Source organism: Nothobranchius furzeri, chromosome 15, assembly GCF_043380555.1.
Source record: "Nothobranchius furzeri strain GRZ-AD chromosome 15, NfurGRZ-RIMD1, whole genome shotgun sequence".
Taxonomy (NCBI): Eukaryota; Metazoa; Chordata; class Actinopteri; order Cyprinodontiformes; family Nothobranchiidae; genus Nothobranchius; species Nothobranchius furzeri.
Genome location: NC_091755.1, coordinates 25,075,055 through 25,102,603, shown reverse-complemented (window position 1 = coordinate 25,102,603; position 27,549 = coordinate 25,075,055). Strand labels below are relative to the sequence as shown.

Here is a 27,549-nt window from a genome sequence, read left to right as displayed (position 1 = left end):
GTTGGTGATGATGTTAATTAGAGCTTGTTGTTTTGTTATTGTAAAAAGGCAGAAAATCATTAAATGCTTATTATGTCATGGTGTTAAAGCTGTGGGTTTGTTTATTTGTATGTTCTTTGAAATTATCTTTCCTCATTCATATTGTTGGCCTCTCAGCCTCTCACAGCTGTTACTCATGTGTTAATCATCCCAGCTGCTCTCACTCAGTAATCACCTCTCCTCGTATAAATACTCGGTTTCATCACTCATTTGTCTGCTGTTTCATTGGTTAGTTTAGTGAAATGAGTGAAGTTTCCAACTTTTTTATGAAGATGAATAAAGGCTGAGGCAAATTTGTGGGTCTCAGCAGGTTTGAAGTCTAACCAGGAAGTAATACTTTAATTAGGTTTTTTCAAATTCAAAGTTGGAATACATTTTAGGTACAATAGGGAAGCTTTGTTTCTTTAGTTGCCCAAATTAAACTTACTGTCATAATTGCAACATAAGGATATTTTGCTACTTTTTCATATTAGTAAATAATTTTCTTGAGCTACTATGTGCTAAAATGTTCCTTTACAGGAGGGGTATTCAATTTTGGTCCTGGAGGTCCAGTATCCAGCATGTTTTAATGGTTTATCTGATCCAACACTCCTGGTTCACATGTGCAACAGCTCATCAGGCTCTGCAGAAGCTTGTTATTCACCTGCTTTTGAAGTCCAGTGTGGTGAAACAGAGTTAAAACTGAAACGTGATAGATACCCCACCTCCAGGCCTGAAATGAAATACCCCTGCTTTACAGGGTTAATAAAAAGCCACCCAGTCCCTATTGCCTCCTGTGGGCAAAATTCCACTTGCAATTTCAGACCGGCGGCCGCTCTGCTGGGGAAAATATTGAGCTGACATACCTTGTACTAAAGACTGGCTTCAGCATATTTTAGATCATGAACACAGCTAATTTGTTTAATTTAGTGATGAACCATGTAGACACTAATGAAGGCTGTGGAGACCTTTCAGCTGTTAGATTAATGAGGTAAAAAGATGGCTGAGGAGTTAGGTTTTACTTTTAGTTCTACAAATGGACACAGGGGGCGCTAAAAGCAAGCCAACGCTGCCTAGTTCCTCTTTAAAATTACTTTTTATTCTTCAGATTATTGGAATGGAGGCACAATGTAGCAATTAAACCAGGTTGGATGCAATTTTTTTAAATATGAAAAAGGATTAGTCTGCATCAAATGAAACAAATTAATATAAAAGCTGCATGCGCCAGTGCTTAATCAGAAAAGTGGATTGTTGGCATACAAACTGTGAAAGTTTGAGATGCAGATGACTTTGCATAATTGCATGAATACATAATGAGTTGAAACTGCTCAGAATATTTCAGACTAATAATTTTTGCCATCTTTGTCACAACACAGACAGAATGAGCAACGCATGCAAATAAAACTAAAGTTAGATCTGTCACGATTACCTTGCATATATTTGTGTGTCTAAGTAATCTAAACTTCCTGTGAGCGGTGATGCAGGGGACGTGTCCCGTATAGCGAACGGTGCAGGTGCTCCGTGAGCTGTCCCTCTCTGTGTGACTGATGTTCACCTTTGTGGTGAAACGTTGTTTGGTGTACCTGGTACGTTAGCCTGGATTCTTGACCAGAGGCCATTGTGGGTTTTTGGCATAAAGGAGTGCAATGAGAGTTCTAAGTTGTGGGAGAGGGCTCTCCACGCCCTGAGTGATGAGAGCAGTGTTTAACCGGCTGCAGGTGCGCTCGAGTCAGGCGGGCAGAGCCTTTGAAGTGAGAGCCAAGTGGGACCCGGGCCCATCACAGACCAACAGCCAGAACAGACACATTCGCTTTCAATTAACACTCTCGCTGCTTTCCTCAGTCACTGTTCTTGTTTTATACTCTTTTATATCAATAATCCATATGAACATTATAAACGTGTTTTATTTGGAAACATACATTTTCTTAAGACAATATCTTGAAAGCAGTTGCACAATATTTGAAACAGTAGACAACACAACATAGAATTTTATCAACACTTTGAATCTCAAAGAGTTGCAGGATGAAAAGTTGCCATTTGGTAAATTATCAAGTGAAGAACGACACATTTCTCATGTCCTGAATCAGGCCTTTACACAAGTTTTCTTGGGATTCATGAAAGTTGTTAATTATAAACATTTCTTCTATACCACCACATGAGCACTACAACATTTCCTTTGTGTTATTTTCCAACGTATCTGTTCTATTTTTCTTCCTATTAAAATGAGAGGACATAAAATTCTTAATTAACTTGATATGATTTTAATAAAAATGGTGACAAATCACGTTACTGACCACTTATGAAAATTGAGTATATCAGTTATGCTGACAATAGTGTGTGTGTGTGTGTGTGTGTGTGTGTGTGTGTGTGTGTGTGTGTGTGTGTGTGTGTGTGTGTGTGTGTGTGTGTGTGTGTGTGTGTGTGTGTGTGTGTGTGTGTGATAGTCAGCCCTTGCCCCACCTATGTCTTCATGAATCCTCTTGTTAGTCCGAACAAAAGCTGAGTCCAGATAACGGAGAATATTTAGACACACTGATCTATTGGTCCAGGTAAAGAAACAATAGGGTCTTACCAGTTTGGTTTGTTGTGGCTAAATGGGAGAGGTTTTTTTTTCCAACACACACACACACACACACACACACACACACACACACACACACACACACACACACACACACACACACACAGACACACACACACACACACACACACGCATGCACACCTCATTAAAGAGAATGAAAAATAAAAATAAAATGGAAGTTTTGATGTGAGCTCCATGCTGGCAGCTGCATCTGGCTCCAGTTAGCCACAGGCAGATATAAAAATCAAATGTGTTTGAGTTGCGGGACTCACAGAGTCCCACACATGTATACAAACACTGGGAGGTAGGACTCCAATGTGGTAGCCACCTCTACTCCTCTCAGCCACTCTTAAGTCCCAATGCGCTCAGCCCAGATCAACAAGATTATATTCCAAAGCAGTGACTCCAGCTCATGTAAAAACATCTTTACCATCTAAACAAGAGGCTTCAGGGGAAAACTGAAGACTTCAGTCATATATGTGTTCATTTCTAAACCTAAAATGTAGGATATGCTTTGAGACAGTCTGGAGAGAGATGTCCCTAGATCTGATGTTTGACAGCAGGTCATTAGCCAGTGTCCATTTTCAAAGGAAGGATGCCTGGCTAAATGTTCATGAGTGTTTGTAAAAATGTTGAAATTTTAAAATATAATTTGTATCGTGTGTTTTAGCAATCTGAATAATTTCACTCTTTTAAAACTCTTTCTGCTGAAACAATGCAGAAATTATTACTTTAACTATCCAGACTACCTTAAGGTATATCGTTACCGCTCACTATACAGTCTATGACACAATAACCAGCTTTATTATAATTATTATTATAGTCACAGATCAATAAAACCATTAATAGTAAAAACTGATAAAAAATAACTTTCTACTGAGTGCATAGAGAATAATGTGTTTAGTAAAGCATGCCTCTTTGAACAATATGCAATAATCAGGGATATTAATTTGATCCAAACACAACATATTGGGACAATTTCTGGTTTTAAATGAGAATGCTGCACACAGGGCTGCAAGAATGAGCCCAGCGCACTTTAAAAAAGAAACAATGATAACACTTAACAATAAGGGGCTCTTTATTAACGCCACGTAGTGCATTACTGAACATTAATAAACTATTAAATAAACAACTACTTAATATTAATCTTAATATTAAGTAATGCATTATTAAGCGCCCCCCGTCCCTTTGTCCTAACCTTAAGGAGACTTAATAGTTAACAGTTTTTGGGAACATTAATAATGTTAATAAAGGGACCCTTATTGTAATGTGTTGCAGAAACAATATTTACATCTATCTAAAAGCCAGTTATCGTGTAAAAACTGTAAACTTTTTAATAAACATTAAAAGTTTGGTTTAGTTGTTTAATCAATATATTTGCAGTGGTCTCTAGAGGGAATAAATCTCACCTTGGATTGGATAACAGCAACACGACTCTACCACTGACTTGCAACGTGGATGTTTTATCTCCACAGTTAGCTTTGACTAGTCAGGACATTGACTACTGTTTGCTGGACAAAACAACAAACGCCTTCCCTGTCGTGAGTCAAGACAGGCGAGTCCATGAGTATTAAGTGTTGTTCGATGTATGGGCAGTTATCCTAGTTTGCACCTTCTGCCAGGAGGCAGTTTCCTTGGTCTTTGTTTATTTAGAAAAATTATTACTTTAACTATCCAGACTACCTTAAGGCACATCGTTACCGCTCACTATACAGTCTATGACACAATGACCAGCTTTTTTTTGGTTGATCACCTTCGGAACACTTGCATATGTTACAAATTATGTCTGTATGTTGTATAAAGTCATGTGGTTGTTTTTGATCTTTTCTGTTGTGGGGTTTGTGCTGGGGGGGGGGGGGGGCATTGTGAGCTTGTGTGTATGTATGATGTGTCTGTTGCTGTGTTTTGCAATTTTCCTTTTTATTTGATTGTTGCTCTGCTGTCTTAATCTTTATTCTGTCATGACATTGTGGTATAATCATTATTTTAGGAAAACAAAATAAATTCAGTTTTATAAATTAAATACTTGACTCGGTCTGAATCAATACGAATTGTGTTTATGGTCCCTGAATAAGTAAATTAACTAGAATCTTCTGATTAAACATTCAAAGATCAATCAGATTGATATTTCATATTTGTATGGGATTATCACATCTTATTGATAATTTTAATAAAAATGGGGTTTTTTGCCTTCTAATTTGATCTTGTGGCAAATATATATATATATATATAAATATATATATATATATATATATATATATATATATATATATATATATATATGTATATATATATATATATATATATATATATATATTTTTTTTTTTTTACATTTCTCCCAGAAACTCCATGAAGCACACAAGTGTGGAGATCTTTTTATCACTTTCAGCTTCTCTCAGGTAAATACATTCATATCACTTATAAATAACGTGCAGTGTAACACAACCTTTGAGAGTTTATCTATAAGAATGTGAGTTACAACAACATTTAATTCCCCTTATTAAAGTAGTTTTGAATTTAAATCCGATTACATATATTTTTTAAGCTTTGTATCCTGTGGAAGGATACAAATCAGAGATGTCTAAAGCTGAAATATCCCTACTTTTCTATCAGATTTCTTCAACACAGTTCAAACCAAAATGATTCTGAATTTATAAGACTTGGCTCTGAGGTTTTATACAGGAACAAAAGGATTTATGCAACTTTTATAAAATATGCATCTGTTGTGTTTGATCATATATCTATTTTTAATATTTCCAGCTTCTGCGATGTGAAAGCTCATTGCCATATATCATGGCAGAACTGACATATGTGGCTTAAAAACCATTCGTCAAAAATCCACAAACTCGTTCAGTTAATAGATTTATTGTGAAAATAATTCTCAAAGGGTCTCAAGCATAGTTTTTTTTCCCATGATGAGAAACGAGCCCATGAATCAACAAGAGCTGATATGGAACCTTGCTACTGTTGAGGAGGCTGAGGAAGGTTTATCAACAGGATGTAAATGATGGTTTCTGATGTATGAACAGAAGTATGCAGATAATCAGGTGAACGCACACCAGACAGCCTCTACAGCCTCAAAAGTCCAAACAGATCCGAATGAGTCTGGTGACACATGGATGAGTGGTGCTCTCTTTGTACTGTGACTCGTTGATTGAGAAGTTGTTATCGCTGACACACAGTTAAAGCATTTTTGTTTGTAACTGTGTGTGTTGGAGTGGACATCATCATCAGAAGAGAAAATACCCATGAGTTCAGCTCAGAAGCAGAAAACAGGAAGTCAAGTGGAGGAGTTTGTTCTTTTATCTTCTCTGAGTATGTACTTTGACCCATCCACCCATCCATCCACTTATCCAGAGTTGGGTTGCAGGGGCAGCAGCCTAAGCAGAGAGGTCCAGACTCCCCTCTCCCTGCTGCTTTGGCCAGCTCCTCCAGGGCAATCCCACGGTGTTCCCTGGCCAGCTGAGAGTCCCTCCAGCGTGTGCTGGGTCTTCCTTTAGGTCTCCTCCTGGTTGGACGTGCCCGTAAAACCTCACCAGGGAGAATCTCCGGAGACATCCTAATCAACTACCTGAGCCACCTCAACTTGCTTCTCTTGATGTGGAGGAGCAGCAGATCTACTCTGAGCCCCTCCCAGATGACCAAGCTTCTCTTTAACCGAGAGCCTAGACACCCTGCAAAGAAAACTTGTTTCATCTGCTTGTATCCGTGATCTCGTTCTTTCTGTCACTACCAAAAGCTCGTGACCATAGGTGAGGGTAGGAACGCAGATCGACCAGTAAATCGAGGGCTTCACCTACTGACTCAGCTCTCACTTCACCACGACCGGCACAACTCCTGCATCACTGCATCACTGCAGATGCAGCACCAATCCACCCATAGAACTTGCATTCCATCTTTCCCTCACTCGTGAACAAGACCCCGAGCTACTTTGACCATCTGATGAATGCCAGACCTCCCTTATCAACCTAACCTGATCATACATGAGTGTTTCTGTTCCAGAAGACCTCTTTGGTGGTCTCTTTGCTCCTCGTGATTTAACTTCTTGGCTCTTTCAGTCTCATGTAGCATGGCCACCACCTCCATCTTTTGTTTGACTTTGATGATGTGTTTCATTTTAAAGCCCACAAAACATAGATGCATGGATTATGATACATTTTCTCTACAGATGTGGAAGCTTTAAACTGGCCATTCTCAGCCCAGTGGTGGTCAACCTTCAAGAGAAGCAGCCATCTGCAACCGAGTTGAAATAATGTTGCATGCACATCAAATTAAGGGTCTTGTAAATCCCAAAGACTGCCTTATCAGTAGTTGGTTCTGTGAGTGATTTAAAACAGATGCTCCCTTCCCTGTCCTGTGTGTTTGTGTGTATTTGTGCTTGTAGCAGAGCGATAGCACACAGAAACACATGTCCACGATAAGTGGCTTTGCCGATCACGCCGATATGCTTCCAGATGAAAGAACTGAAAGAGAACCCATTCCCCTCGGTGCCCTGCTAGAAGCTGTCGGCAGCAATCCTCTCTAAGTTGGCTCATGTCATTCTTAAACATGTATGCCAGTTTAACACTGCTGCGTACAAGATACAATAAAATGCAAAGGAGAGCTGATCTGACTTTACATCAACTGGTCTGGATGTGGATGTTTGTGAAACACATGAAATTCATTTTTAGTTATTTCTTTTTTTTGCAACTCAAAAAATTTCTCAAGGCTTTGGAGACGTCTCCAGAATGAGAACAATGAAGGAGAGAGGGGAGAAGAGCAGGAGTGACGGATTGCAGGGCATGAGACCAAATGGGAACCAGAGACTGTGAGATGTCAGAGCCGCTACAGATTTATACTTTACCTGCGCCCCTGAGATCTGCCACACATACACCCGGCCAGAGCAGAACAAAAGAGCGATGGGTGTAGATGTGAAAAAGTATGAGCACCAGGTCGGAGATCAACGATGTGAGAGGATTGGTGATAGCGGCCCATAAAGATGAGCAAAAGATGAAGGAGCAGACAAGGAGATGAGCAGTTCTGAAGAGAAAAAGCCAAGATCAGCTGGCTCCTATTTAGATCAACCTTTTGTACTTTGAGAGCAGAGCTGTACATCTGCCCACCGCATGTTGGACTAGAATGGATGGGCTGCCCTGCTCTGCCCACTCCTTATACCGCCCTGCCTCTTTCTCTGGGATATGAGGAGTTCTGTAAATTCAGAAACAAAACAAAAAAATGATTCACGTGACATTTCTGGTTTTACCGTGGTCCAACACGGACCACCAACAGAGGGTCACATGTCTTGACAAATGCTGTTTCGATGGTCTGAAGGTAAGACATTTGGTTCAATACGTAGAAATAACCTCACATTATGATTTATGGTTTGTAAAAGCTAAATGATAAAACACACACCATATGGGCCTTGATAGGTTATCTATAGACCCTTTCACTGCCTTTGCCAGAGATAGACAACTCTTTCCCCCAAGACCTGGTATCCAGCATGGTTTAGTTGCTTCAACACACCTGATTTCATCAGCAGTGGATTAACAGGCATCTGCAGAGCATTAACAAGCTGCTGAACAGGTGAATCAGGTGTGTTGGAGCAGGGAAAGAACTAAACCATGCTGGATACTGGCCCTCTGCAATAGCAGTTGTCTACCCCTGGCTTAGGTCATAAAAATATGCACACACTCTGGAAACAGAAGTGAAGCGCTGCCCCATTCACTCGTGATAAGGACAAGTCAACAGCGTTTTTCTAAGAGCATAAAATGTCGGGCTGTAGTGTGTTTGGAAATCAGAATCGTTTCTCTAAAATGAGCAGCCTGAACTTTTACAGGATTCTTAAAGGAACACATCCTTTTTTTTTTTACCAAAATCAGAGGCGTCTGAGGCTGCATGCTATCAAACACATCTAAACTACATCTTTAGTGGGAATTCCAGGACTAACTTTGTGAAAAGTTTTCTTATTGGTTTCTTATGCATTTTAATACATTTGAGGTTACTAATGTTACTTCTGGTTAAGGCCTAAGTTCCACTTGACCTTTTTTTTTTTTACTTTTATTATAAAGTAAAGCATTATAAATTGGCTTGCCAGAGTCCGCTTAAGGTCTGTTACAGAATGTCCAGAATGCAGCAGCTCGCATTATAATGGGGACAAGGGAATATGATCATAGTTCTCCTGTACTGGGTGATCTTCACCGGCTTCCTGTTGAGTTCACGATTGATTTAAGATAATGCCACTGGTCCTTAAAGGTCAACTTCACAGAAAAAAACATTTTCTAATTATTATTTATGATTATAATCAGTCACTCTGAGTTTTTCATGCAGGCTGGACATGAGAATAGTCACCTACACCTATTCTCCACATTAGCTTCTGATAGAAAATAGATGATGAAACTCTAGGATTTAAAATGTATGGACATGCAGCTGATGAATCACCTATCATGTGATGATGTCATGCGAATACAGAAAATTTCAGTGAACTGTTTCCAAAGCCTTGCTGATTCTATTTTATGAAGAATAAAAACATTTCTATTTGTCAGTGAAACTAACCCGTATCCTTATTTAAAAGATAAACAACCCTTTTATGACTGACACTGCTGGTCCGAACCTACTGAGTACAACTGACAGGCACACCTGACAGCCAGTGCCCCAGAGCTGGAGTTAACAGACTGATGCAGAGTATTACTTTGACCAGAGGCTGGCCTGAATTAGAGCCGCTTGCCCCCCCTCTGTGGACCTCATACCTCGATCTAACACCTCAACTCATCGTTCTTCCGGTGATTTTTGACAATGATGAGTTAAGTTGCTCTTTAAAGAGGAGAGGCGGGGGTTCCACCTGTACAGCATTAAACCTCCCAGACGAGCCCTCACCTTAGCATGGCAGTAAAATCTTTATGGATATGTCCACAGAGCTTCAACATGAAACCCACACACAGGCTGCATCATCTGACACAGATACTGTAGCGTGTAACCAGTGTGTGTGTGTGTGTGTGTGTGTGTGTGTGTGTGTGTGTGTGTGTGTGTGAGTGTGTGTGTGTGTGTGTGTGTGTGTGTGTGTGTGTGTGTGTGTGTGTGTGTGTGTGTGTGTGTGTGTGTGTGTGTGTGTGTGTGTGTGTGTATGTGTGTGTGTGTGTGTGTGTGTGTGTGTGTGTGTGTGTGTGTGTGTGTTGATGTGGTCAGCTTTATCTTCAAGCCTTAGATGACATTCAAGGCCCACATAGGTAGGTGTAACTGTTGGAGTAAAAGTGCATCCAGATGTGTGCTAATATGCGTGCAGAGGCTGAACAGTGACTGTCTCTAATCACAGAACCACCCCCGCCACACACACACACACACACACACACACACACACACACACACACACACACACACACGCACGCACACACGCACGCACACACACACACACACACACACACACACACGACTGAAAACATGTACTGTCCTAAGAATCTCACCACGCTACCTCACAGTCAGACCCCAATTTAACTCAGTTGTGGACATACCCCACCCCCCCACCCCCACCCCCATGTGCCCCATGGCTCCAGATAGCCATCTCCTCCCCTCACTGAGTTCCTGCTCAAGCTGTACCAGTTAGAATATATAACTGCCCTCCAGAGGAACAATTTCTTGGACTTAAGGAGGCTTTTGATGCTCCACATGAAACACATTTGCCCATGCTTTATGTTAGGTGCCCCCCCCCCCATGTTGCCAGTGGGCACATTCACATTAGGATGCTTTGATTTTAACATGTTCAACTGAGATGGCATAGAAAGAACCTGTGTGTGCTCTGAGAAACCCTTCCACTTAGTTTTCTTAATGTAACACTTCATTTCCTCCTGCAAAATAAACAATGTTGCATTTATGCTGAAGAAAGAGGCTGAATACATGTCAACAATGTAAAAACTGTTTTTATTTTATTTGATACAATTGGATACATTAGTTAAATCTGTAACTTGATCAACAAAGCACCCTGTTCTCTGATTTGCAGAGACAAACACACTCACCATTTACATTTTAATTGCGGCTGATGCACAGCTGTAAAAACATAACACTTTCAGAAGAGACTGACTGACTAGAGTGTGCAGCATCTGTGTATGCCGACTGCCACGCCAAAGTTGCTGCTCTCTGATGTCTTGTCATTCTGGGATTTTAACCGTTTTTTTTTTCTTCCTTTGCAGTCTCTCTGTGGCATTTTAATGTAGATAAACGGCCTCAAACTGGCAGGCTCTGCTCCACTACTGCTAACAGAGGAGTGAAGTCGTATTTTAATTCTTGTGAAACTGCAGGCAATCAGTCTGAATTATGAGAGTTTAATGTCTACTTTTTGTTATTAATCTTTATAAAAGCAGCTTTAGTTTGAAGCTGATACAGAAACTATTGCACCATTTATTGATGTCGATCTGTCTCTCTTAGTTCTGGTTTCAGTGTGATTACCTTTACGGTCAGCCTTGATCTCCACTTAACCTGAAAACCTCCAGCATTAAAAATGTTCTGGCTGATTGAATATTTGATTAGTTTATAACTTTCCTGCATGTAGGGAAGTCTCATTTTCAAAAACTGTCTAATGCATGACCCTGAAGGAGTCTTGTCATTGTCTTCAAAGAGTTCTCATTTGTTAATTGCAATCTAAGTTTTCAACTATCTTACTCCAAAAAACTTACTCCAGTTATTGTGTGTGTGTGTGTGTGTGTGTGTGTGTGTGTGTGTGTGTGTGTGTGTGTGTGTGTGTGTGTGTGTATGTGTGTGTGTGTGTGTGTGTGTGTGTGTGTGTGTGTGTGTGTGTGTGTGTGTGTGTGTGTGTGTGTGTGTGTGTGTGTGTGTGATGCAGAAAGGGAATGTTAGCCATGCTCAGAGCTCTATAAATCAGTGCATCTCTTTTATCTGCAGGAATCTTTCACCTATTCTCTGAATGACGCCGGCTGGATCCCTAAGAGAAAGTAGCAGGCGGTCGCACCAACCCTCTCTGCAGTTTTGAGCTCTGGCTGCTGATGTTTCAACTGGCAGGTTGCGGCGGCCTCCTCGGGAACATCAAGTGCTTGTGGGCTCTGGGTTTTGTGCATGTGAACCTTCAATGATGTTTCACAATAGGCCAGCTGGGAAGGGTTTTGGATCCATGAGGAAGAAGAATGGGCCAAGGGAGAAAGTGGGCTGGAGGAGCTGAAGGAAACGGTAGTGGTATGAAAAGACCCAATTCTAATCTTTAAATTACAAATTCTATGTTCTCTTTTGTGTCTAGGTTAATTCTCACCAGTTTCAAAACTGGCTTTAGAAATAAGTTAATGTCCAATCTATTGAGATTATTACCCTCTTCTGACCTGGTGACAGCTGTGATGATTTCACTTCTCCTGAGAACCTAAAAACGATGATCCAGCAAATAAATCTAACTACATAAATTTAGCTTTGTTTTTTCAGCAAAATTAACTTCAGTAATAAAAAAAACAGGAGTCATAAAGTCTTTGTTTTTTTAATTATCTTAAATACATTACGAAACCATTCAAATACACACATAGTTACTCATCAATTCTTTATGTTGCAAACATTTTGCAACAATATTGAACTTTATAAAATCTTTTATATTGTTTTCTCTCATAAAAACCTCAATTCTGCTTTTGTTTTCACTTTTAACTGAATGCACGAGAGCAGTGTGAGGGCATGCAACTAAGCAGAACTGATGATGGCATGAACTATGGAGTGTTTACAAAATTTAAGCAGCATTCATTGTAGTGGTTTTAATGTTACAGAGCACTCTGTCGGATTACTGTGGAAGACTGACCCCTGCTGGATTTAACACGAGTTGAAACTTTAGTAATATTTTTTATTATTGTCAGGATGCAGTATTTTTCACCTGCATATTTATCTATTAAAACAATTCTTCTAGTGTTATTAAACGACAAACTTAAAACCCTAATGTGCTCATCAACCTTTGAATGAATTGTTTCTTATGCTGCGTCGTCTCCACTGTAATCTGTGATGTAATTGCTCAACTTTAATTCTGTCTTTTCCTTTTAGCTCAAAATTATAATTTGGTCTCTGTATATTTTTAATTTGTGTTCTCGTGTTTGTTGTTGTGCCATTTAATGCTAGTTTTAAAGCACATTGAATTGCTCCTGTGTTTGAAATGTACTATACAGATTAAACTGCCTTGCCTTGCCTTGCCTGCCTTTGGATTACTCATCCTTAATCTGAGTTTAGCGGTGAAATTAGCAAACACTGTAAGTAAGCAAACTAGTAACAAGCAATCAAAAATCCATCTGAATTAAATTTTTTGCTAACAATATTATCAAACTGCAGAATTTAAGAAGCCGTGTGTCCAGGAAAATGTCTTCTCTCATTTGTATTAATTTTAAAACATCAAAATTGTCCTGATTTTATGTCCACCTGCTACTGGAAACCAGGGTATATGAAACGTACTGGTTACAATTGTGATTAACATTAAAAAAAAGGACGAAAATTAGCTAAATTTTGTAGCTAAGCAGTAAAAAAAAAAAAAAAAGTCATTTAAATAATGTAATGCCACTCCTACACCATAGGTGGCAGTAGTGCTTTCTCACATAGTAGGTAATGTGAAAAAAGAGTAGACGAAGAAGAAAAGGTAGGTTTTTTTTTTTCTTCTTTTATCTACCGGGGTGTGTTGTTGTTGACTGCTGTAGCAGGGTGAGGTGGATGTTCTGAATCGTATTGTTTTGTTAGATTAAGCGACTATTAAAATGAATGTAGTTTTCTGCAGAAAAAATGTCTGATATACCCTCTAATGTTTGTTAGTTGCTACGTTTAGCTAAAGTATAAAGGCACAAAAACCCTCTAGAAGCATGAGTGGTTATAACTGTGATTTTTCTCTCTTAAAAACTCACGAACGTAACGGTAACTTGTTGAATATCGTAATTTTTGTAAACAAAATGAAAACATTTACTAATTTGGTGACAACAAAATAGTACACATTTGATAGCTTAAAACATTATTTTGAAGGCGTCTTGGTAGAAAGCTGGTGATAATCATTTGTCAGTCTAACAAAGCCTCTATCACGCATGGATGAACTAAACTTTAGACTATAAGCTAAAGCTGACTATGATTAAATTATGTTTTTTGCAAATATCTGTTGAAAACAAAAGATACATGTAAACAGTACATGCTTAATGTCTGCAATACGTCACAGCTTTCAAACAGCACATTTCAGCAGTGATTATATAAAAAATAGTTTCAGTGACAAAAACTTTCATGTTTTCTATGAAACGTTTCGCCCTCATTAGTTTTGGTTTTCTAACGTGTTTTTGTGGATTTTCGATTCCATGTTTTTTATTGAACACAGTGATGGAACCTGTTGGAACATCTCACGGTGATCATGATGGAGCTGATGTGTCCTCGTGGGTGTCCGTGTGTCCCAGAGGTCTTTGGATGGTCCAGCAAAAACGTGAGCGGAGTGGTCAACAAGCTGCTTCCAGTACTGGAGATGCTACTTGTATGATGCTCAGTATATATGCATTTTTTTAAGAATATAACAGATTTAAACACAATTCTAGCTCAAATAATTAATTTCAGTCTTTTCAGCTTGTTTATCCAGTAACTGTCCAGGCTTGGGCTCTCTGTGCCGAGTCAGAGTGAAGATCCTGACTGATGATGAAAAGGGTCCAGAATCTGACAGAACAGATGAGAAGCTAGAAGATGCTGATGCTGCCAAATTGTCCGTCACACCATTTCTTAGGAGTCAAGACTCTGTTCTGCAGGTCCCAGTGGGCGACTGGCTAACCCTGAAACTCGGGGAGGGTTTGTGTGACATCACAGAAGCGTGCTTGGAAGGGATGAGAGCAGGACAGAAATGTGAGGTAAGGGCTGCATCAAAGTCTGTCACCTATTATATTGTTTTTTGACTTGATAAAATTTGGAATGAAGTGTCAATTCTGCTTTATTTTAAATAAAAGTCTAATTGTCTGTCTTTTATTATTCAGATTCTGCTCACTCCAGTTGGAAATGGACCCGAAACTGTTCACCAACCTGCAGATGAAAACCTTCCACTACGTGCAACTGTTGAACTCCAGTCTATTACACCAGGAAAAGAGTCCTGGGAAATGTCTGCCAGTGAAAAACTGGAGTGGGTGAAGACACACAAGGAGAGAGGTGGAGTGAGATTCAGGAGCGGGGATGTGTGGGGAGCTTCAGACAGCTACAGTCGAGCCCTCAAACTCCTCATCCCTCTTTGTGGATGTCTAGAAACTAAAAGAGATGAGCTTCAAATCAGAGAGGAAGGAGAAACGCAACAGCTTCCTTCACCCAGCAAACTTAAAGTTATCAAAGCCGAGCTTCATTCAAACCTTTCTCTGTGCCAGCTGAAGCTGAACCAACCAGAACGGGCTAGAGCCAGTGCTGCTAAAGCCACTCAGCTGGAGCCCGGTACCTGTAAGGCCTGGTACCGACTGGGTCAGGCATGCCAGATCCTAAATGAACTGGAGGAGGCCAAGCAGGCGTTTAAAAAACTCTTGCAGCTACAACCAGATCTGCCTGCTGCTGTGAAGGCTCTTAAAGAGATAACGAGTAAAGAGAGAGAGAGAAACGCACAGCTGGGACACAGACTCAGTAAAATGTTTAGCTGAAGGTTCAGTGTTGGTAACGGAAGTGTTTTAGTCGCAAAATTTAAGTGCATTTACAAGTTTGTTGTATTTTTGAAGGAAATTAGTAATAGTGACTGTTTGAGTTGCAGTTTAAATGTGAAAAAAAATAAATGTGAGCTGTTCAGTTTGTAGCCTTTTACCTAATTAAACATGTTTTGACAGATAACTCAGATTGCTGCCTTAATGGTGTCCACACACACTACAAACAGTTGGGTTATTTCTTCAACCAATTACTGGGTTATTCATGTTGGGTTGTTTTTCTAGGTTATAAATTCAAAGCTGTACCCGTGTATTGGGTTATAGGGTACTTGTTAACCAAATTTCTGGGTGTTTGGACTGTATTGTTAGTCTGTGAATAGGTTAACCCAATAATTGGGTAAGGTTCCCACTCCACTTCAGTGGGTGGCAGGAGTGCTCTTTGAAATTTGCTGGTCAATGAGAAAACCGGAAAACGAGGAAGCTTAGGCGGGGAACTAAAGTGAGCAAAGTCGTCAGAGTGCTTTTTCTCTTACTGTTTGTCCCTGTTTTCTTCACACTGGCGTTCCTTTCATTCGTCTGTGCCTGTGTGGTGGCCAACACTAGCTAAAATACGAGCTTAAACATTTGCCAACGAACCACTACTGACGTTCACTTGTCCACCATTAGTACACGAGGGTTGCTAACTTGCTAGCTTTCTAACGTATATTTATTCATAAACACAACAACCCCAAACTTGGGTTGATGAACTCAAATGGTTGGTTTATTTCAACCCTTGTATTGGGTTATCTGCTTATCCCAAAAAAAAAACAATCCAAAATTTGGGTTGATGATAATAGCCCAAATTTTTGGGTGAAATTTACTCAGAAAAAAAGTTGGTCCCTCTTAACTCGTGACTTGGGATAAAAATAACCCAAGTTGGGTTGTTTGTGACCCATGGTTTATTTATTTTTATAAAAGAGCACTACTTTGGCAGTTTCTTTTTTCTCCAAAGGATTTTATAATGCACGTATGATTAGACAAGTGGAAAGAGACCGTTGTTGTTATTTTATAAACAAAAAATGGCCAAAACTAGAAAGCTAAATAAATTGGTGCCAATGTTCCTGCAATTTGGCAAATGCCAAAAGCTGCTGATTCCTTGTATCTCCACAAGATGTCACCAGATTCATTGAAGTGTTTCGCGGCGTCAAAATGCCGAAACCCGGGATCGAACCAGGGACCTTTAGATCTTCAGTCTAACGCTCTCCCAACTGAGCTATTTCGGCGCAGTGATGAACAACCCCGCACAGAACAGTTTACATAATTATATCAGCATGCAACAATGTTTCCATTCTATCTAAGTTTTGAATTCCCGCGGACAAACATTGAGTTCTAATTCTAGAATCCATAGCTTGTATGTGTGTTCAGCATTCCAGGAGATCGGGTAATAAACAAACAAAATACAATATTGTGAATGTTTATTTTCATAAAAAATCTTGCAGCAAAAATAAAACTTTATTTGCTTACATTTATTTGGCTATTCAAATATTTAGATTTGCCTTCCCTCTGCCTCCTGCTGATCACTTCCTTTTACTCTTTTGGGCCTTTGAGCTGTCAGCATGTCTCTGAGCTGCAGATAAGTGACCCCACGCATCCACAATTAGGGCCAGAGGAATGACGATCCACAACACGTTCATGAACACAAAGTAGAACCAGAAGTAGACTGGATGTCCCAGCTCGCTGTGAGCGTAGCCATCTCTGTGCTCTGTGAAGAAGTAAAGCACTGCTCCATACAGCTGACCTGGGGGATACGCAGATAGGATGAAGAAATACTCACCGAATGAATGGTAGTTTAATAAACATCTCTTACCTAATGAGATGATGAGCTGCAGAACAAATCTGTAGGGTTTACTGGTTAAAAAGGAATACACCAACCAAAAGCTGAAGGGCCCCCATAAGCAAGCAGTCACAGTCTCCATACAAACTGTGAAGTTGTCAGCTCTAGATAATAAAAGGAAAAATAACCATTGTTTTTGGAACAATTTTATAATTTTAAACTGTCTTTATAAAGCAAGAAATGTACTCACATTACGTATCTACTGTCACCTTTGGAGTATTCTTTCCCTGAGACAGAAAATATGAAGCACAGTGACTCAAAACAGTTCACACATTTCTTTAAGCGCTGGTTGCTACTCACACAGCTGCGAAAGGAAGCTCTGATCTCCTGGCAAGATGTCATAATACAGCGAAAACCAGCCCTCAATGACACTATGGATGAAACCACAAACTGCAAACCAGCAGATGGACAGACGCCGCCACGTTCCCAGCCTGCCGCTGGCCCCGGTGATCAGCCAGGTCACCAGTAGAAACACCCCGGACACAGAAAAAAGAAAGGCCAGAATCTCTGACATTGATCTGTCGTTTTCCACATAAGTGGGAATCAAAAGATCCCTTGGCCAGTAAGGATGCAGAACTTTGTTTGCAGAAGACATCGTCTGTTTGAAGATAGAATGAACATACTGTCAATATCAAAAATCACATGTTACTCTGTCATGATCATAGATCATGACAGAGTAGATAGATGATAGATAGATAGATGATAGATAGATAGATAGATAGATAGATAGATAGATAGATAGATAGATAGATAGATAGATAGATAGATAGATAGATAGATAGATAGATAGATAGATAGATAGATAGATATTGAACTTACCAGAGATGATATTATTACCAGTTTATTCTACCTGTTTGAAATGTGCACTTTAGGGCATGTAAACTCAAACGCGGAACTCTGTCTGATCTGGGCGGGTCCTTGTGATTACACACACCAATGACATTGCTGCATGTGTAGAACTAGAGGCGCGCACGATGCGCCGACTCATTTGATTGGCGCTTCATCTCGGAACATGGACGTCGCTGTTGACAACTGCCAATGAGCGCCTCCGTACTCTCAAAGTCCCTCTCCTCTTTTTATGCAAAATCAGGGTTAAAGTCTAAATCCAGGTGGGTGGAATCGACAAAAACATGTAAATTTTCGTGTAACTTTTTTTGTAAACTTAAACATTTAGGCCACTTAATTTATTTCTGTTTCTGTAGCTCCGTCATTTTCCTACAAAGTGCAACTAGAATAAACAGAAGTAACCCTATAATTATCGTACGTTTGTAATAATGTTCAAAACTAAATTAAAGCTTTAGGATAAAAGCAAGACACGACATAAAGAGTTAAAATTGATACTCACTGACAACATGTTTAAAATAATTTTTAAAACGCAAACAACAACATATGCCGGTAGGAAAATGTATTAATGTTATTATCTGTACTGAGTGTAATTGACTAATTAAACTGTAAATAAGCAAAAATAAAAAGAAAATAAAGTAAAAGGTATCCACCCTTGCCGTGTCAGGGACAATCCCTGCCGTGACCCGGATTCGAACCGGGGTTGCTGCGGCCACAACGCAGAGTACTAACCACTATACGATCACGGCGAGCTACAGGGGGACATGTGTGAACACGTCAAAATACAGCTCTATGAATGTGAGCTAAAAGGTGAAGTACTGGCAAATATGTTTTACTGATAAGTATCTGTAATCATAATTTTTGTGAAAAATGAAACAGGATACATCAGGTTGTGCAAAAATGATTATTAAAAAAACTCATTAAAATAAAATGTATGGCTGGACAAAAGGATGGATAAAACGCTCAACTCGCCTTTCACAGAACAGGTACTGCCCAACAGGTACTGCCAGAGGCCCATTACACCTTTACACACATCCAACTCTATATGACAAGATAGGTCAGTGATCATAAACAGCACATTTATACATACATCTGTTTACCGGCTCAACAGTCCCATATGGTCTAGCGGTTAGGATTCCTGGTTTTCACCCAGGCGGCCCGGGTTCGACTCCCGGTATGGGAACAGCTTTTTTTCGTGCAAAGTATTTATTTGGCACTCCTACAATCCGATTCTTTTACGCATGTCTTTTTTTTTATTATATTACCTTTACATTAACAATAAATACAACTTCTGTGTTTTCATCGTCAGCTAAAACCAGCACAGCTAAATTAAAACATCTAGTTGCAAAACTGTTTATTTACACAATAGGTACTTTTCATGACAACTCTTAGGAAAATAATACATATAAAGTAATAACCCTTTAAGGTTCATGACATGAAATTATAAACTTTTACACCCCCAGAGGATGTTAAAAATGTCACGTGACTGTGGGCGTCACGTGACGCTTTACGGAAGCTACATTTGTCTCAGACTTGTTTGCCGCTAACGCTAACGACCTTAAAAACTCCGCTTCTTACTTGTTTCAGAGACTCGACATGGGTGTATCTGGAAGAGAGCAGTCTTCTCCATCACTGGACGACAAACTGCTCCGTTTTATGGACCAGCTTGAGTTACTGGAGCAGAAAAGAACCTCTCTGAATTCTCTCATCGAGCAGGTAAAGATTATTCAGCTAGCTTCACATTTTAGAAAGGGATTAGGCATACTCGGATGTCTGTCCTCATTTGTTTACATTTTAAAAAATACATTATTTTGAACTTCGTGTTCAAATTAATGTATCAGTCATCATTCATTCAAAATGCCAAAACATTCATCTAGTTTATTACAAATATATGTCAACAGGAGAACATCGAGTAAAAATGGTAAACAAAATTATTTTTATGGGGTAACGTTTATTGACATGTTTGCATTTCTGAAGCTAAAACCAAATGTTTAAATCACCCTTGAACTGGTTAGCTTGATTGTTTTTTTCTCCTACATCTAAATACTGTAACTGATTGTTTTAACTTTCTTTTCTCTACCTGTTTAACCATTTAGGGATGGTTCACCATGTCCAAAGCACGATATTCCATGGGAAATAAACAAGTCTCACCACTTCAGTATGCAAATGAGATGGAGCCACTGGTTCATGTTCATGTTAGGTGAGGACTGCAAAATAAATGCTGTCAAAAAACCGTTGGACACTTCTTAATATTATTTTAAAACAATCCCTTACTGTGTGTTTAATAGAACCCTGGACAACGATGAGGTGGAATTTTGCATCGAAAGGTCTCCTCAAACCTGTGGTGAAGAGTCTGTAAAGGACCTGACGTCTGTAGAGGATATTGGACCTCGAGAAGAAGGTCAACAGAAAATTTTAATGGTAAAATGTGTCATCTACTTGTTTCTTATCAAATGATCATACTACATGTTTTTACAGGTGTAAGGCAAAGAAAAAAGACTGAAATCATCTCAGAAAAGAAGACAAGTGAGGATATAAGCGAGCAGAAAGCTCCTGCCTGGAGAAGAGACCACAATCCTCAGCAAGACCCCCTGAAGTGGTTTGGGATTTTGGTGCCGCAGCCTCTTAAACATGCACAGTCATCATTCATACAAGGTATGATGGTTAATTTCTAAAGTAAGTCAATACTATGCAAATGTTTTTAAGTACTTTGCATATGAAATCTGTTTTTTTTTAGATGTTCTTTTATGTTTGAATGGGATTTATAAGCATGAAGGTTGTTGCGTGCTTGTGAAAGCATTTGCTAAATGCTAATGAAAATTCTGTTTACTATTCTCTTATTGCAGTAATGGAGCTGTCTGCTGAGATTGCAGCTCTCCAGATTGCGGTTTTAAACACAAGAGAAGAGCTAAAGGACGGTTTAAAAAACAAAAAGGCCCCAGGAGAACAATTCAGAGACTCTGCTGATCACGGCAGTGAATCTAATACTTCTGCTGTATCTGAGCAAGAGGGCACCAAAGTTCCATCGTCAACAGGGAGCCAATAGATCAAAGGGTTTCACTGATGCATCAAATAATTTCTTGCTGTAATTAGAAGGGATAGTCACAGATGTAACATTATTACATCAAAGTTATTCACATGGAGTTGTACAGTTATTAACATGTATAAAACATTTCAATGTGGCTTGAAATATCCCCTTATGTTAACGTGTTTTTGTTTTGTTCAATGACTGGTCCAGCTTTAATAAGTGTTATTAAAATGGCTTTTGCTCAAATCTTCTACATCCTTTTTCACGCAGTGAGTAATTATGCAACGATGGCATTTCCCATATGTAATCAATTTAAACATGCACTAAAGGGTGTCATCAGTGCTTAATTTGAGCTGGATCTTGCCGGAGCAAGATCAGCGAACTGTCTTATTTTGAAAGGACCGTTCCAGCAACTGGCTGCTCGGATTCGGCAACTCTCGCAACCAACTTGTGCTATATGCAGGGTTGGAATTATGGGTGAGCTATTAGCTAAAGGGATCCCAGCTCACCCCAAAGGATGACGCTCCCCTGGAAGCCCTCAGTTGACACCCAGAGGGAGCCCAAAACGATCCTGGTTCTACTTATATTAAATTATCTATGTGGACTCTGGGGATTATTTTGACCTGAGAGGTGCAGAGCTCTGATCGTTATGCGCTCCAGACCATGGACGTAATTTTCACTTTAGAAGTGGGGGGACACGGGGGTGGGGGTATCTTTACAGTCTGTTCTAATGGGAAAGAGGCTTCAACACAAACGGTTGTTTTCTGCTTGGTCCTAGAGCTCAACCAGTGTTAATTTTATATAAAGTAATATTGTTTTTGGATGGTAAATAGTGCAGGGGTCAAAACTTGACTTTGGAAAAAGTGGGGGGGACATAATTATTTTAATGTTTCGATTAGCAGAAACTCTGAGTCTGCAGGAACACCAGAGTTTGAGGCCTTTGCGCAAGGAGAGGAGGGCTGAAGCAGGGGATCAGTAATGATGCAAAAACTACAGTTTTTGAAAGAAATGTGTGTTAATATGTGTGTTAAAATGTGGGCGCAATTTTTAATTGTCAAGAACTTACAACGTTTTCAGCCATTACCACATTGGGTCTTATGATATTTAATTAATTGGCATAATGCTTTTCAAAACGCTTCGTATTTTAACTTGAAAAGTTAAAATACTTCAAGCAAAATTTCAACTTTAATCCAAAATTTCCAGTTCATTAATAATCCAAAATTAATTTAAAGTAGTTTTTTTTTAAGAAAAATTACTTTTTTTATCTACCAGGACAAAAAATATATCCAGTCATTATTTTGAATATTTTCCCATCAGGAAAAAAAACAACAACAAAAAAAAAAAAACTCATCACTCCTTCCAGATCCGAACGGTACCGGGAAATGTCGAACTAGGAGCCGAAACTCCTGTTTATTGTACGCACTTCCTGGTTTGGTTTGGTTCTGATCCCGCCTCCGTGAAGCTCTCCGTGCTTCCTCCCGTCACTTGTGTCCGGACGGTGGATGAGGAGCGCAGGGAGCTCGAATGAATGTGCCCTGATTCCCCGATCATGCTTTCTACGTTTGCAGACACCTGCAGCTGCTTTTATAGATCCATCGTGGCGGATTTTGGATGCGCACGCGACGCGGATTCCTTAAAACCAATTTGCTGCTGTCGGTGGAGGTACATCCGATGTAAACACGCCGGCCTGCTCTCATGATCGGAGTCGAGGTGAGGCTGATTCGTCTGACTCCCCACGTTACTCCCCTCAGTCATCGCTACTTTCCAGACACCATACTGAAGCGGGGGAATCACCATCGGCTCCGATGGCGTCAGTTTCGAAGGTGTCTATTCTGGATTATTTTAATATTGTGTTTGAAGGTGAAAATGGTAAAATCGAGTCCAATTGCAAGGCTTGTGGAACCAGAATCCAGGCGAAACGGAGCGTTACATCCAACTTTGTTACTCATCTCAAGGTATTGTTTAAAAAATGTTTATTTGTTAATTAGAATAAAAAGATGATGCTCAGTGCTTGTCTGCATCAGCTGAAATGGCATTTCAGTATATTGCTGGATCAGCATTATGAACAGGCTGTTGCTTCTCTGCTAGGAGAGTTTAGTGTTCCCCAGAAAAATAAGATTTCTACTTTATTATTATGACCTTGTCCTGTTTCTACCTTTCCAGCGTAAGCACCCAACTATGTATGATGACTTTGTGAAAAGGAAGGATATGAAGAGAGAGGGTTATTCCTCTGGTTGCCTGCACGGTTTCACTACCAATGGAGGACCCCCCCGCTTGACTCTCCCTATAACATCTGGAGCAGGAGGTGGGGGATCTGCAGGAGGTGTTGGAGGAGTGGGGACTCTTGATGGGGGAGCAGGAGGAGGAGGCTCTGGAGCAGGGCTCACCAAGTTTGACAGACATGACCCCCGTCAGGTAGAGTTACAATCTATCTGTTGAGAAATGAGTTGCACAAAGCATAATGTGGGTTCTATTTTGCCACCAAAGGTTCTGATCTCTGAGGCGATAGCTAAGATGATCGTGCGTGATCTGCAGCCAGTTTCCATAGTGGAAAATCAAGGCTTCAGAGAGTTGCTCCAACTCTTGGAGCCACGTTACACTCCAGAGTCACAGCACTACATCCAGGGTCAGCTCCTTCCAGCTTACGCCTATCAGGCCCAGCTGGCCACCCGTCAGGCCTTGGCATCAGCACAAGCCCTCAGTCTCAGTTTGGATCTCTGGAGCAGCTTAACTCAACGCACTTCTGGGTAGGGAGGTGAAATGAAAAATAACCCACATACTTTCTAAAAAAATCCTCTCTCAGGAGCCCACTTGTGTCTTTCTTTACAGATACCTTGGTGTCACCTGCCACTATCTTGCATCTGATTGGCAGATGCGCTCCGCCCTGCTAGCATGCCTCCCTCTGACCGGCGGCAGCTCTGACAGCCGCGTGCTTGCAGATTTTGAAGAAGTATGTCAGTCTCACGGCGTGTCGGGAAGAGCGTTTTGTGTTGTTGCCGACCCTTTCCCAACAGCAGCAACAACAAGGCAGTGTTGTCTTCCTGGTTTCCTGGTTCCACCTGTGCCCACTAACGGCCAAGTTGGAGATACCACAGAGGTGGAGAACAATGGCAGTGTTGCAGACCAAGGATTCAGGAATGGCCACGGTGGTTGTGGGGAGGAAGGAGATTGGGAGGAGTCGTGGGAGCAGGGTTTGGGTGTTAGTCGGGTTGACTGTTTCTCACGCACTCTGGAACAGTGTGTCAGAGAGGGACTGCACTCCTGTCCTCAGATCTCCTCCTCGCTAGCCAAAGCTGCTCGTTTCTATAACTACATTACCTCAGCTGTCCCTCCTGAGAAACTCGGCCGGGTGTTTGATGGGCTGATGACCAGAGGACCAGAGAATATTCCTGATGCCACAAAAGACTGGGCCACACAGCTCAAGGCAAGTAATACTCTTACAGTCTTGTGAAATAAAATGAATACTCCTTCTTTTATGGTAACATTTAACAATTATCTTGTTTTGATGAAGATACTTCGGCGTCTGCTGGACTCGGTGGAGTTCCTTGAAGAGATGAGCGGTCCAGGGGAGTTGGCGCTTGGTGGCACAGAGAGAGCCATGCTGAGGGAGCTCACAGACACTTTGGAGCCCTTCACAGAGGCCTGGGATATGGTCCATGGAGATAGACAAACAGACATTCAAGCAGACAGACATGTGTCCATCAGTTTGGCTTTGCCTTGTGTTCTTGGCCTTCGTAAGCATCTCTCAGAGACGCCAGGACCACACTGCCCTGCCCTCCTACTAGGCCTGAGCCAGTCATTGGAGCGCCTACTGCTGCCTATCCTAGAAAACCCGCTTTACATCACTGCAACCACCCTGGATCCCCAGTTTAAGCTAACATGGAGCAGCAACCCAGACTGGCACAGACAAGTTCTTCTAGAGGAGCTATCCAAGCATTCCTCAGCCTCCTCCTCAGCAGATCACAACAAAGACTTTCCCCCTCAGTCCCAGACTCTTCCCGTCTTGGCACCTTCTCCAGTCTCCTCACTCTCCCGACCCTGCAAGTTGTTCTCGTTCATTAAGCAGAGACCTGCAACACAAGCTAAAAGCCTTGAACAGGAGTTGGCTGTCTACCTTCGAGAGGAACCCACAGATGAGGACGTGTTGCATTACTGGCGCCGTAAAGCTATCGATTTTCCACTGCTAGCCCAAGTGGCTAAACGAGCGTTCACCATACCTGCTTGTGGCACAGTGGTGGAAAGTATTTTCACTACAGCTGGACGCCTTTTGTTACCAGATAGAGGCCATGTCATACCAAAGAACCTGGAGACACTCATCTACCTCAAAGCCAACTACAGATTATTATGGACTTAGAGCTACATGATTTAATCGTAACAACTGGAGGATTTTTCTTCTCCCCTTGACAAAAGGGACTTCTTGGATTTAAATCTTTGTTGCTCTCAAAGGAAACTTACCTAATTAAGAATGAGTGCTTATACTGCAGCTCTTTTATTATTATAGACTGCAAGAAACATCCCGTTTTTATTCTTTGAGATGAGTCTCAGGGTGGATTGCCTGCTCGCAGACTGTCACACCCACATGCTGTTGACTGAGGCAGCTGGAAGCAGATCAATACTAAAGCATTCACTCTGACATTGTTTAGCCTGTTCGGGGTCCCTGGACATCCACTATCTGTTTTCACAACACAGAAGACGGCTTCTGTCTGCAGTAGCAGCACCAGCAGTTAATGTGCACCGAAGCGTCTCATTTATTTCCACTCATGTACAATAACTCCACAGGCTGTCATTACTTTACTTAGTGTCGTTTTTCAAGAATGACATCAATTTCTGGACATTGTTTTCATGCATCATCCACTTATTGTTTCCCTCTGTGTATGCGTGATTCATCACAGGAGCTTCAAAATAAATGAGTTTCACTTTTAAACACACAGGTGTGTGTGGTTGGCATAGATGGGTGTACATGCTTATTAGCTGTAACACGCTTTAAAAACAAGCCTAAAGAAATGCAGTCCACTCACCCCCTTCGTACCAGAGTTTGAAATTAAAATAGCCCTTTGTTGTGTGATTTGGCAAAATCTCACCAGATTGTTGAGGATGCAAGTATGTGCTCCGAAGCGTTATCCCCACTTCAAATTTGTTTTTCAGTTTATTTCAGATTGACTGAATTATCGCCATTTTTGTGTTCCGGTCTATTAGGTGTGGGGGGCCAACTAGACACGGTGGAGACCAACAGAGACGGTCAAAGATCTTGTATCATGTGCCTAGCGTGACTCTCAGCTATTAACACAACAAGTATTAGTTCAGTACTTACTAAATTGACCGAGTTGTGACCATCTTTGTGTTCCTAGGGTTAGGGTTAGGCCATGGCTGCCGTCTTCAATTGAGTTGATTCTAAAAGTGAATCAGTTGTACATCCAATCTGTTCATACTAGTAAGACCAAGTTCTATTTTTTTTAGATGAACAGTTTTTTTAATGTTCTAACTTTGAGGGATTGAAATGTCCTTGCCATTACACACGTTAACATCCCATTTTAGGACTGCTTCATCCAGCAGTGCATGCTTGTCTTTATGCAGAGCATCTCTGTTAGGCAGGGATAGGCCAGTGAGGCAGTGTAATTGCAATAATTTAATTAAAATAAAATTTGAGTCAGCAGGCAGCTGTTACAGCCCACAGAGCTGCTTTTTTCTTCCCCCTCATCATCAAGCTCACACAGCTGCTCTGCTACAAGAGAGAAAACAGGGCTATTTTTACTAACACGAGGCAGCAAGTATACTGAAATGTGTAAGTTTGAAACAGTTTAGAGAACTTACTCAGTGTAGAAGCAGTTAACAGTTTTTGCTTAGAACCTATTCTCATAGCAAATGTATCTGTGGGAGACAAAACAACATAATAATGATCAAAGGTTGCTGTGATCCTAATGATTATCACCACAGGGTGTCCTGTGATTGTGTAAGTGTGTGTGTGTGTTCATCTGTGAGACATGTGTCTTCTGCTCTCTCCCTGGGTGTGTAGTTGTTTGAACCCCCACCCCCCACCCCCACCCACCCACTCGGCTGTGGCAGCTCATCCATTCGAGTTAGGGTGGGACGCGGTCCTATTGGTAATTTCCTCTGAAATGAATTACTTGGCAGAGAGTAAGACTGAGAGAAGGGAGGTAATTGTAATTGAACTGCCCTCCCCCTCTTCTCTCCTCCACATCCCTCCTGCCTCGAGTTATTATATCTGCAGTGCAGGGAGACATTTTTCATCTGCACACAAACACACACGCCCTCACCCAGCCAATCTTTCCCCAACCCCCACGCGTGGTGGCCTCAGCAGAGCGACGTATTGATGCAGGGCGATTTTAGAGATTGATCGCTCATGGGGGCATGCACACCAGGACATGCTGCACTCTTATTTATAAAACAGGGACTATTCCCCTCTTTGCAGTGCCCTTTAGATGGCCTGCCTGTAATGCGCTGCAGGAGTTTGGATCTGGCTAAAGTAACAGTGGTGTTCAGTCTGAAAATAGCTCTGGTTACCCCCTTTATTAATAACTGCCTGCTGACAGATAGAACGCCTGATGGATTAAAGAGATTTGTGTGTTTGCTCTTTTTTGTTTTGGCAACTGTTGATATTAGTCGGATTGTTTTCCCTACTCTG

General features: G+C 40.8%; 4 protein-coding genes and 3 non-coding genes across 13 annotated transcripts; 4 read left to right on the top strand and 3 right to left on the bottom strand.

The window, feature by feature from the left end:
* Window positions 1-11,625: 11,625 nt before the first annotated feature.
* fkbpl (FKBP prolyl isomerase like) lies at window positions 11,626-15,349 on the top strand. Of its 7 annotated transcripts, none has more exons than XM_070545112.1 (4): window positions 11,626-11,755; window positions 13,887-14,036; window positions 14,126-14,400; window positions 14,524-15,349. In XM_070545112.1, the coding sequence occupies exons 1-4, from the start codon at window positions 11,707-11,709 to the stop codon at window positions 15,163-15,165; spliced, it is 1,116 nt and encodes a 371-aa protein (XP_070401213.1). In that variant the 5' UTR covers window positions 11,626-11,706; the 3' UTR covers window positions 15,166-15,349. The 7 variants fall into 7 exon arrangements, with proteins under 7 accessions (XP_070401213.1, XP_070401214.1, XP_070401215.1 ...); XM_070545113.1 differs by having other exon boundaries at window positions 11,628-11,755; window positions 13,887-13,988; window positions 14,117-14,400; XM_070545114.1 differs by having other exon boundaries at window positions 11,629-11,755; window positions 13,887-13,988.
* A 1,002-nt stretch (window positions 15,350-16,351) lies between these two features.
* On the bottom strand, window positions 16,352-16,424 carry trnaf-gaa (transfer RNA phenylalanine (anticodon GAA)). The gene has a single exon. It is a non-coding gene; the product is annotated as a tRNA-Phe (tRNA).
* Window positions 16,425-16,601: 177 nt separating this feature from the next.
* Window positions 16,602-18,021, bottom strand: ebp (EBP cholestenol delta-isomerase). The gene is made up of 5 exons (XM_015967951.3): window positions 17,855-18,021; window positions 17,336-17,633; window positions 17,226-17,262; window positions 17,009-17,139; window positions 16,602-16,939 (listed from the first exon to the last, which is right to left on the bottom strand). The coding sequence occupies exons 2-5, from the start codon at window positions 17,628-17,630 to the stop codon at window positions 16,719-16,721; spliced, it is 684 nt and encodes a 227-aa protein (XP_015823437.3). The 5' UTR covers window positions 17,631-17,633; window positions 17,855-18,021; the 3' UTR covers window positions 16,602-16,718.
* A 534-nt stretch (window positions 18,022-18,555) lies between these two features.
* trnah-gug (transfer RNA histidin (anticodon GUG)) lies at window positions 18,556-18,627 on the bottom strand. Its single transcript has one exon. It is a non-coding gene; the product is annotated as a tRNA-His (tRNA).
* A 362-nt stretch (window positions 18,628-18,989) lies between these two features.
* trnae-uuc (transfer RNA glutamic acid (anticodon UUC)) lies at window positions 18,990-19,061 on the top strand. Its single transcript has one exon. It is a non-coding gene; the product is annotated as a tRNA-Glu (tRNA).
* A 307-nt stretch (window positions 19,062-19,368) lies between these two features.
* On the top strand, window positions 19,369-21,152 carry ccdc115 (coiled-coil domain containing 115). The gene is made up of 5 exons (XM_015967952.3): window positions 19,369-19,594; window positions 19,975-20,078; window positions 20,167-20,279; window positions 20,357-20,533; window positions 20,725-21,152. Exons 1-5 carry the CDS (start codon window positions 19,475-19,477, stop codon window positions 20,922-20,924), a joined length of 714 nt encoding a protein of 237 aa, XP_015823438.3. The 5' UTR covers window positions 19,369-19,474; the 3' UTR covers window positions 20,925-21,152.
* A 1,360-nt stretch (window positions 21,153-22,512) lies between these two features.
* si:dkey-109j17.5 (zinc finger BED domain-containing protein 4) lies at window positions 22,513-25,486 on the top strand. The gene is made up of 5 exons (XM_015967953.3): window positions 22,513-22,861; window positions 23,070-23,321; window positions 23,394-23,653; window positions 23,736-24,330; window positions 24,418-25,486. The coding sequence occupies exons 1-5, from the start codon at window positions 22,712-22,714 to the stop codon at window positions 25,258-25,260; spliced, it is 2,100 nt and encodes a 699-aa protein (XP_015823439.3). The 5' UTR covers window positions 22,513-22,711; the 3' UTR covers window positions 25,261-25,486.
* The last annotated feature ends 2,063 nt before the right edge of the window (window positions 25,487-27,549 follow it).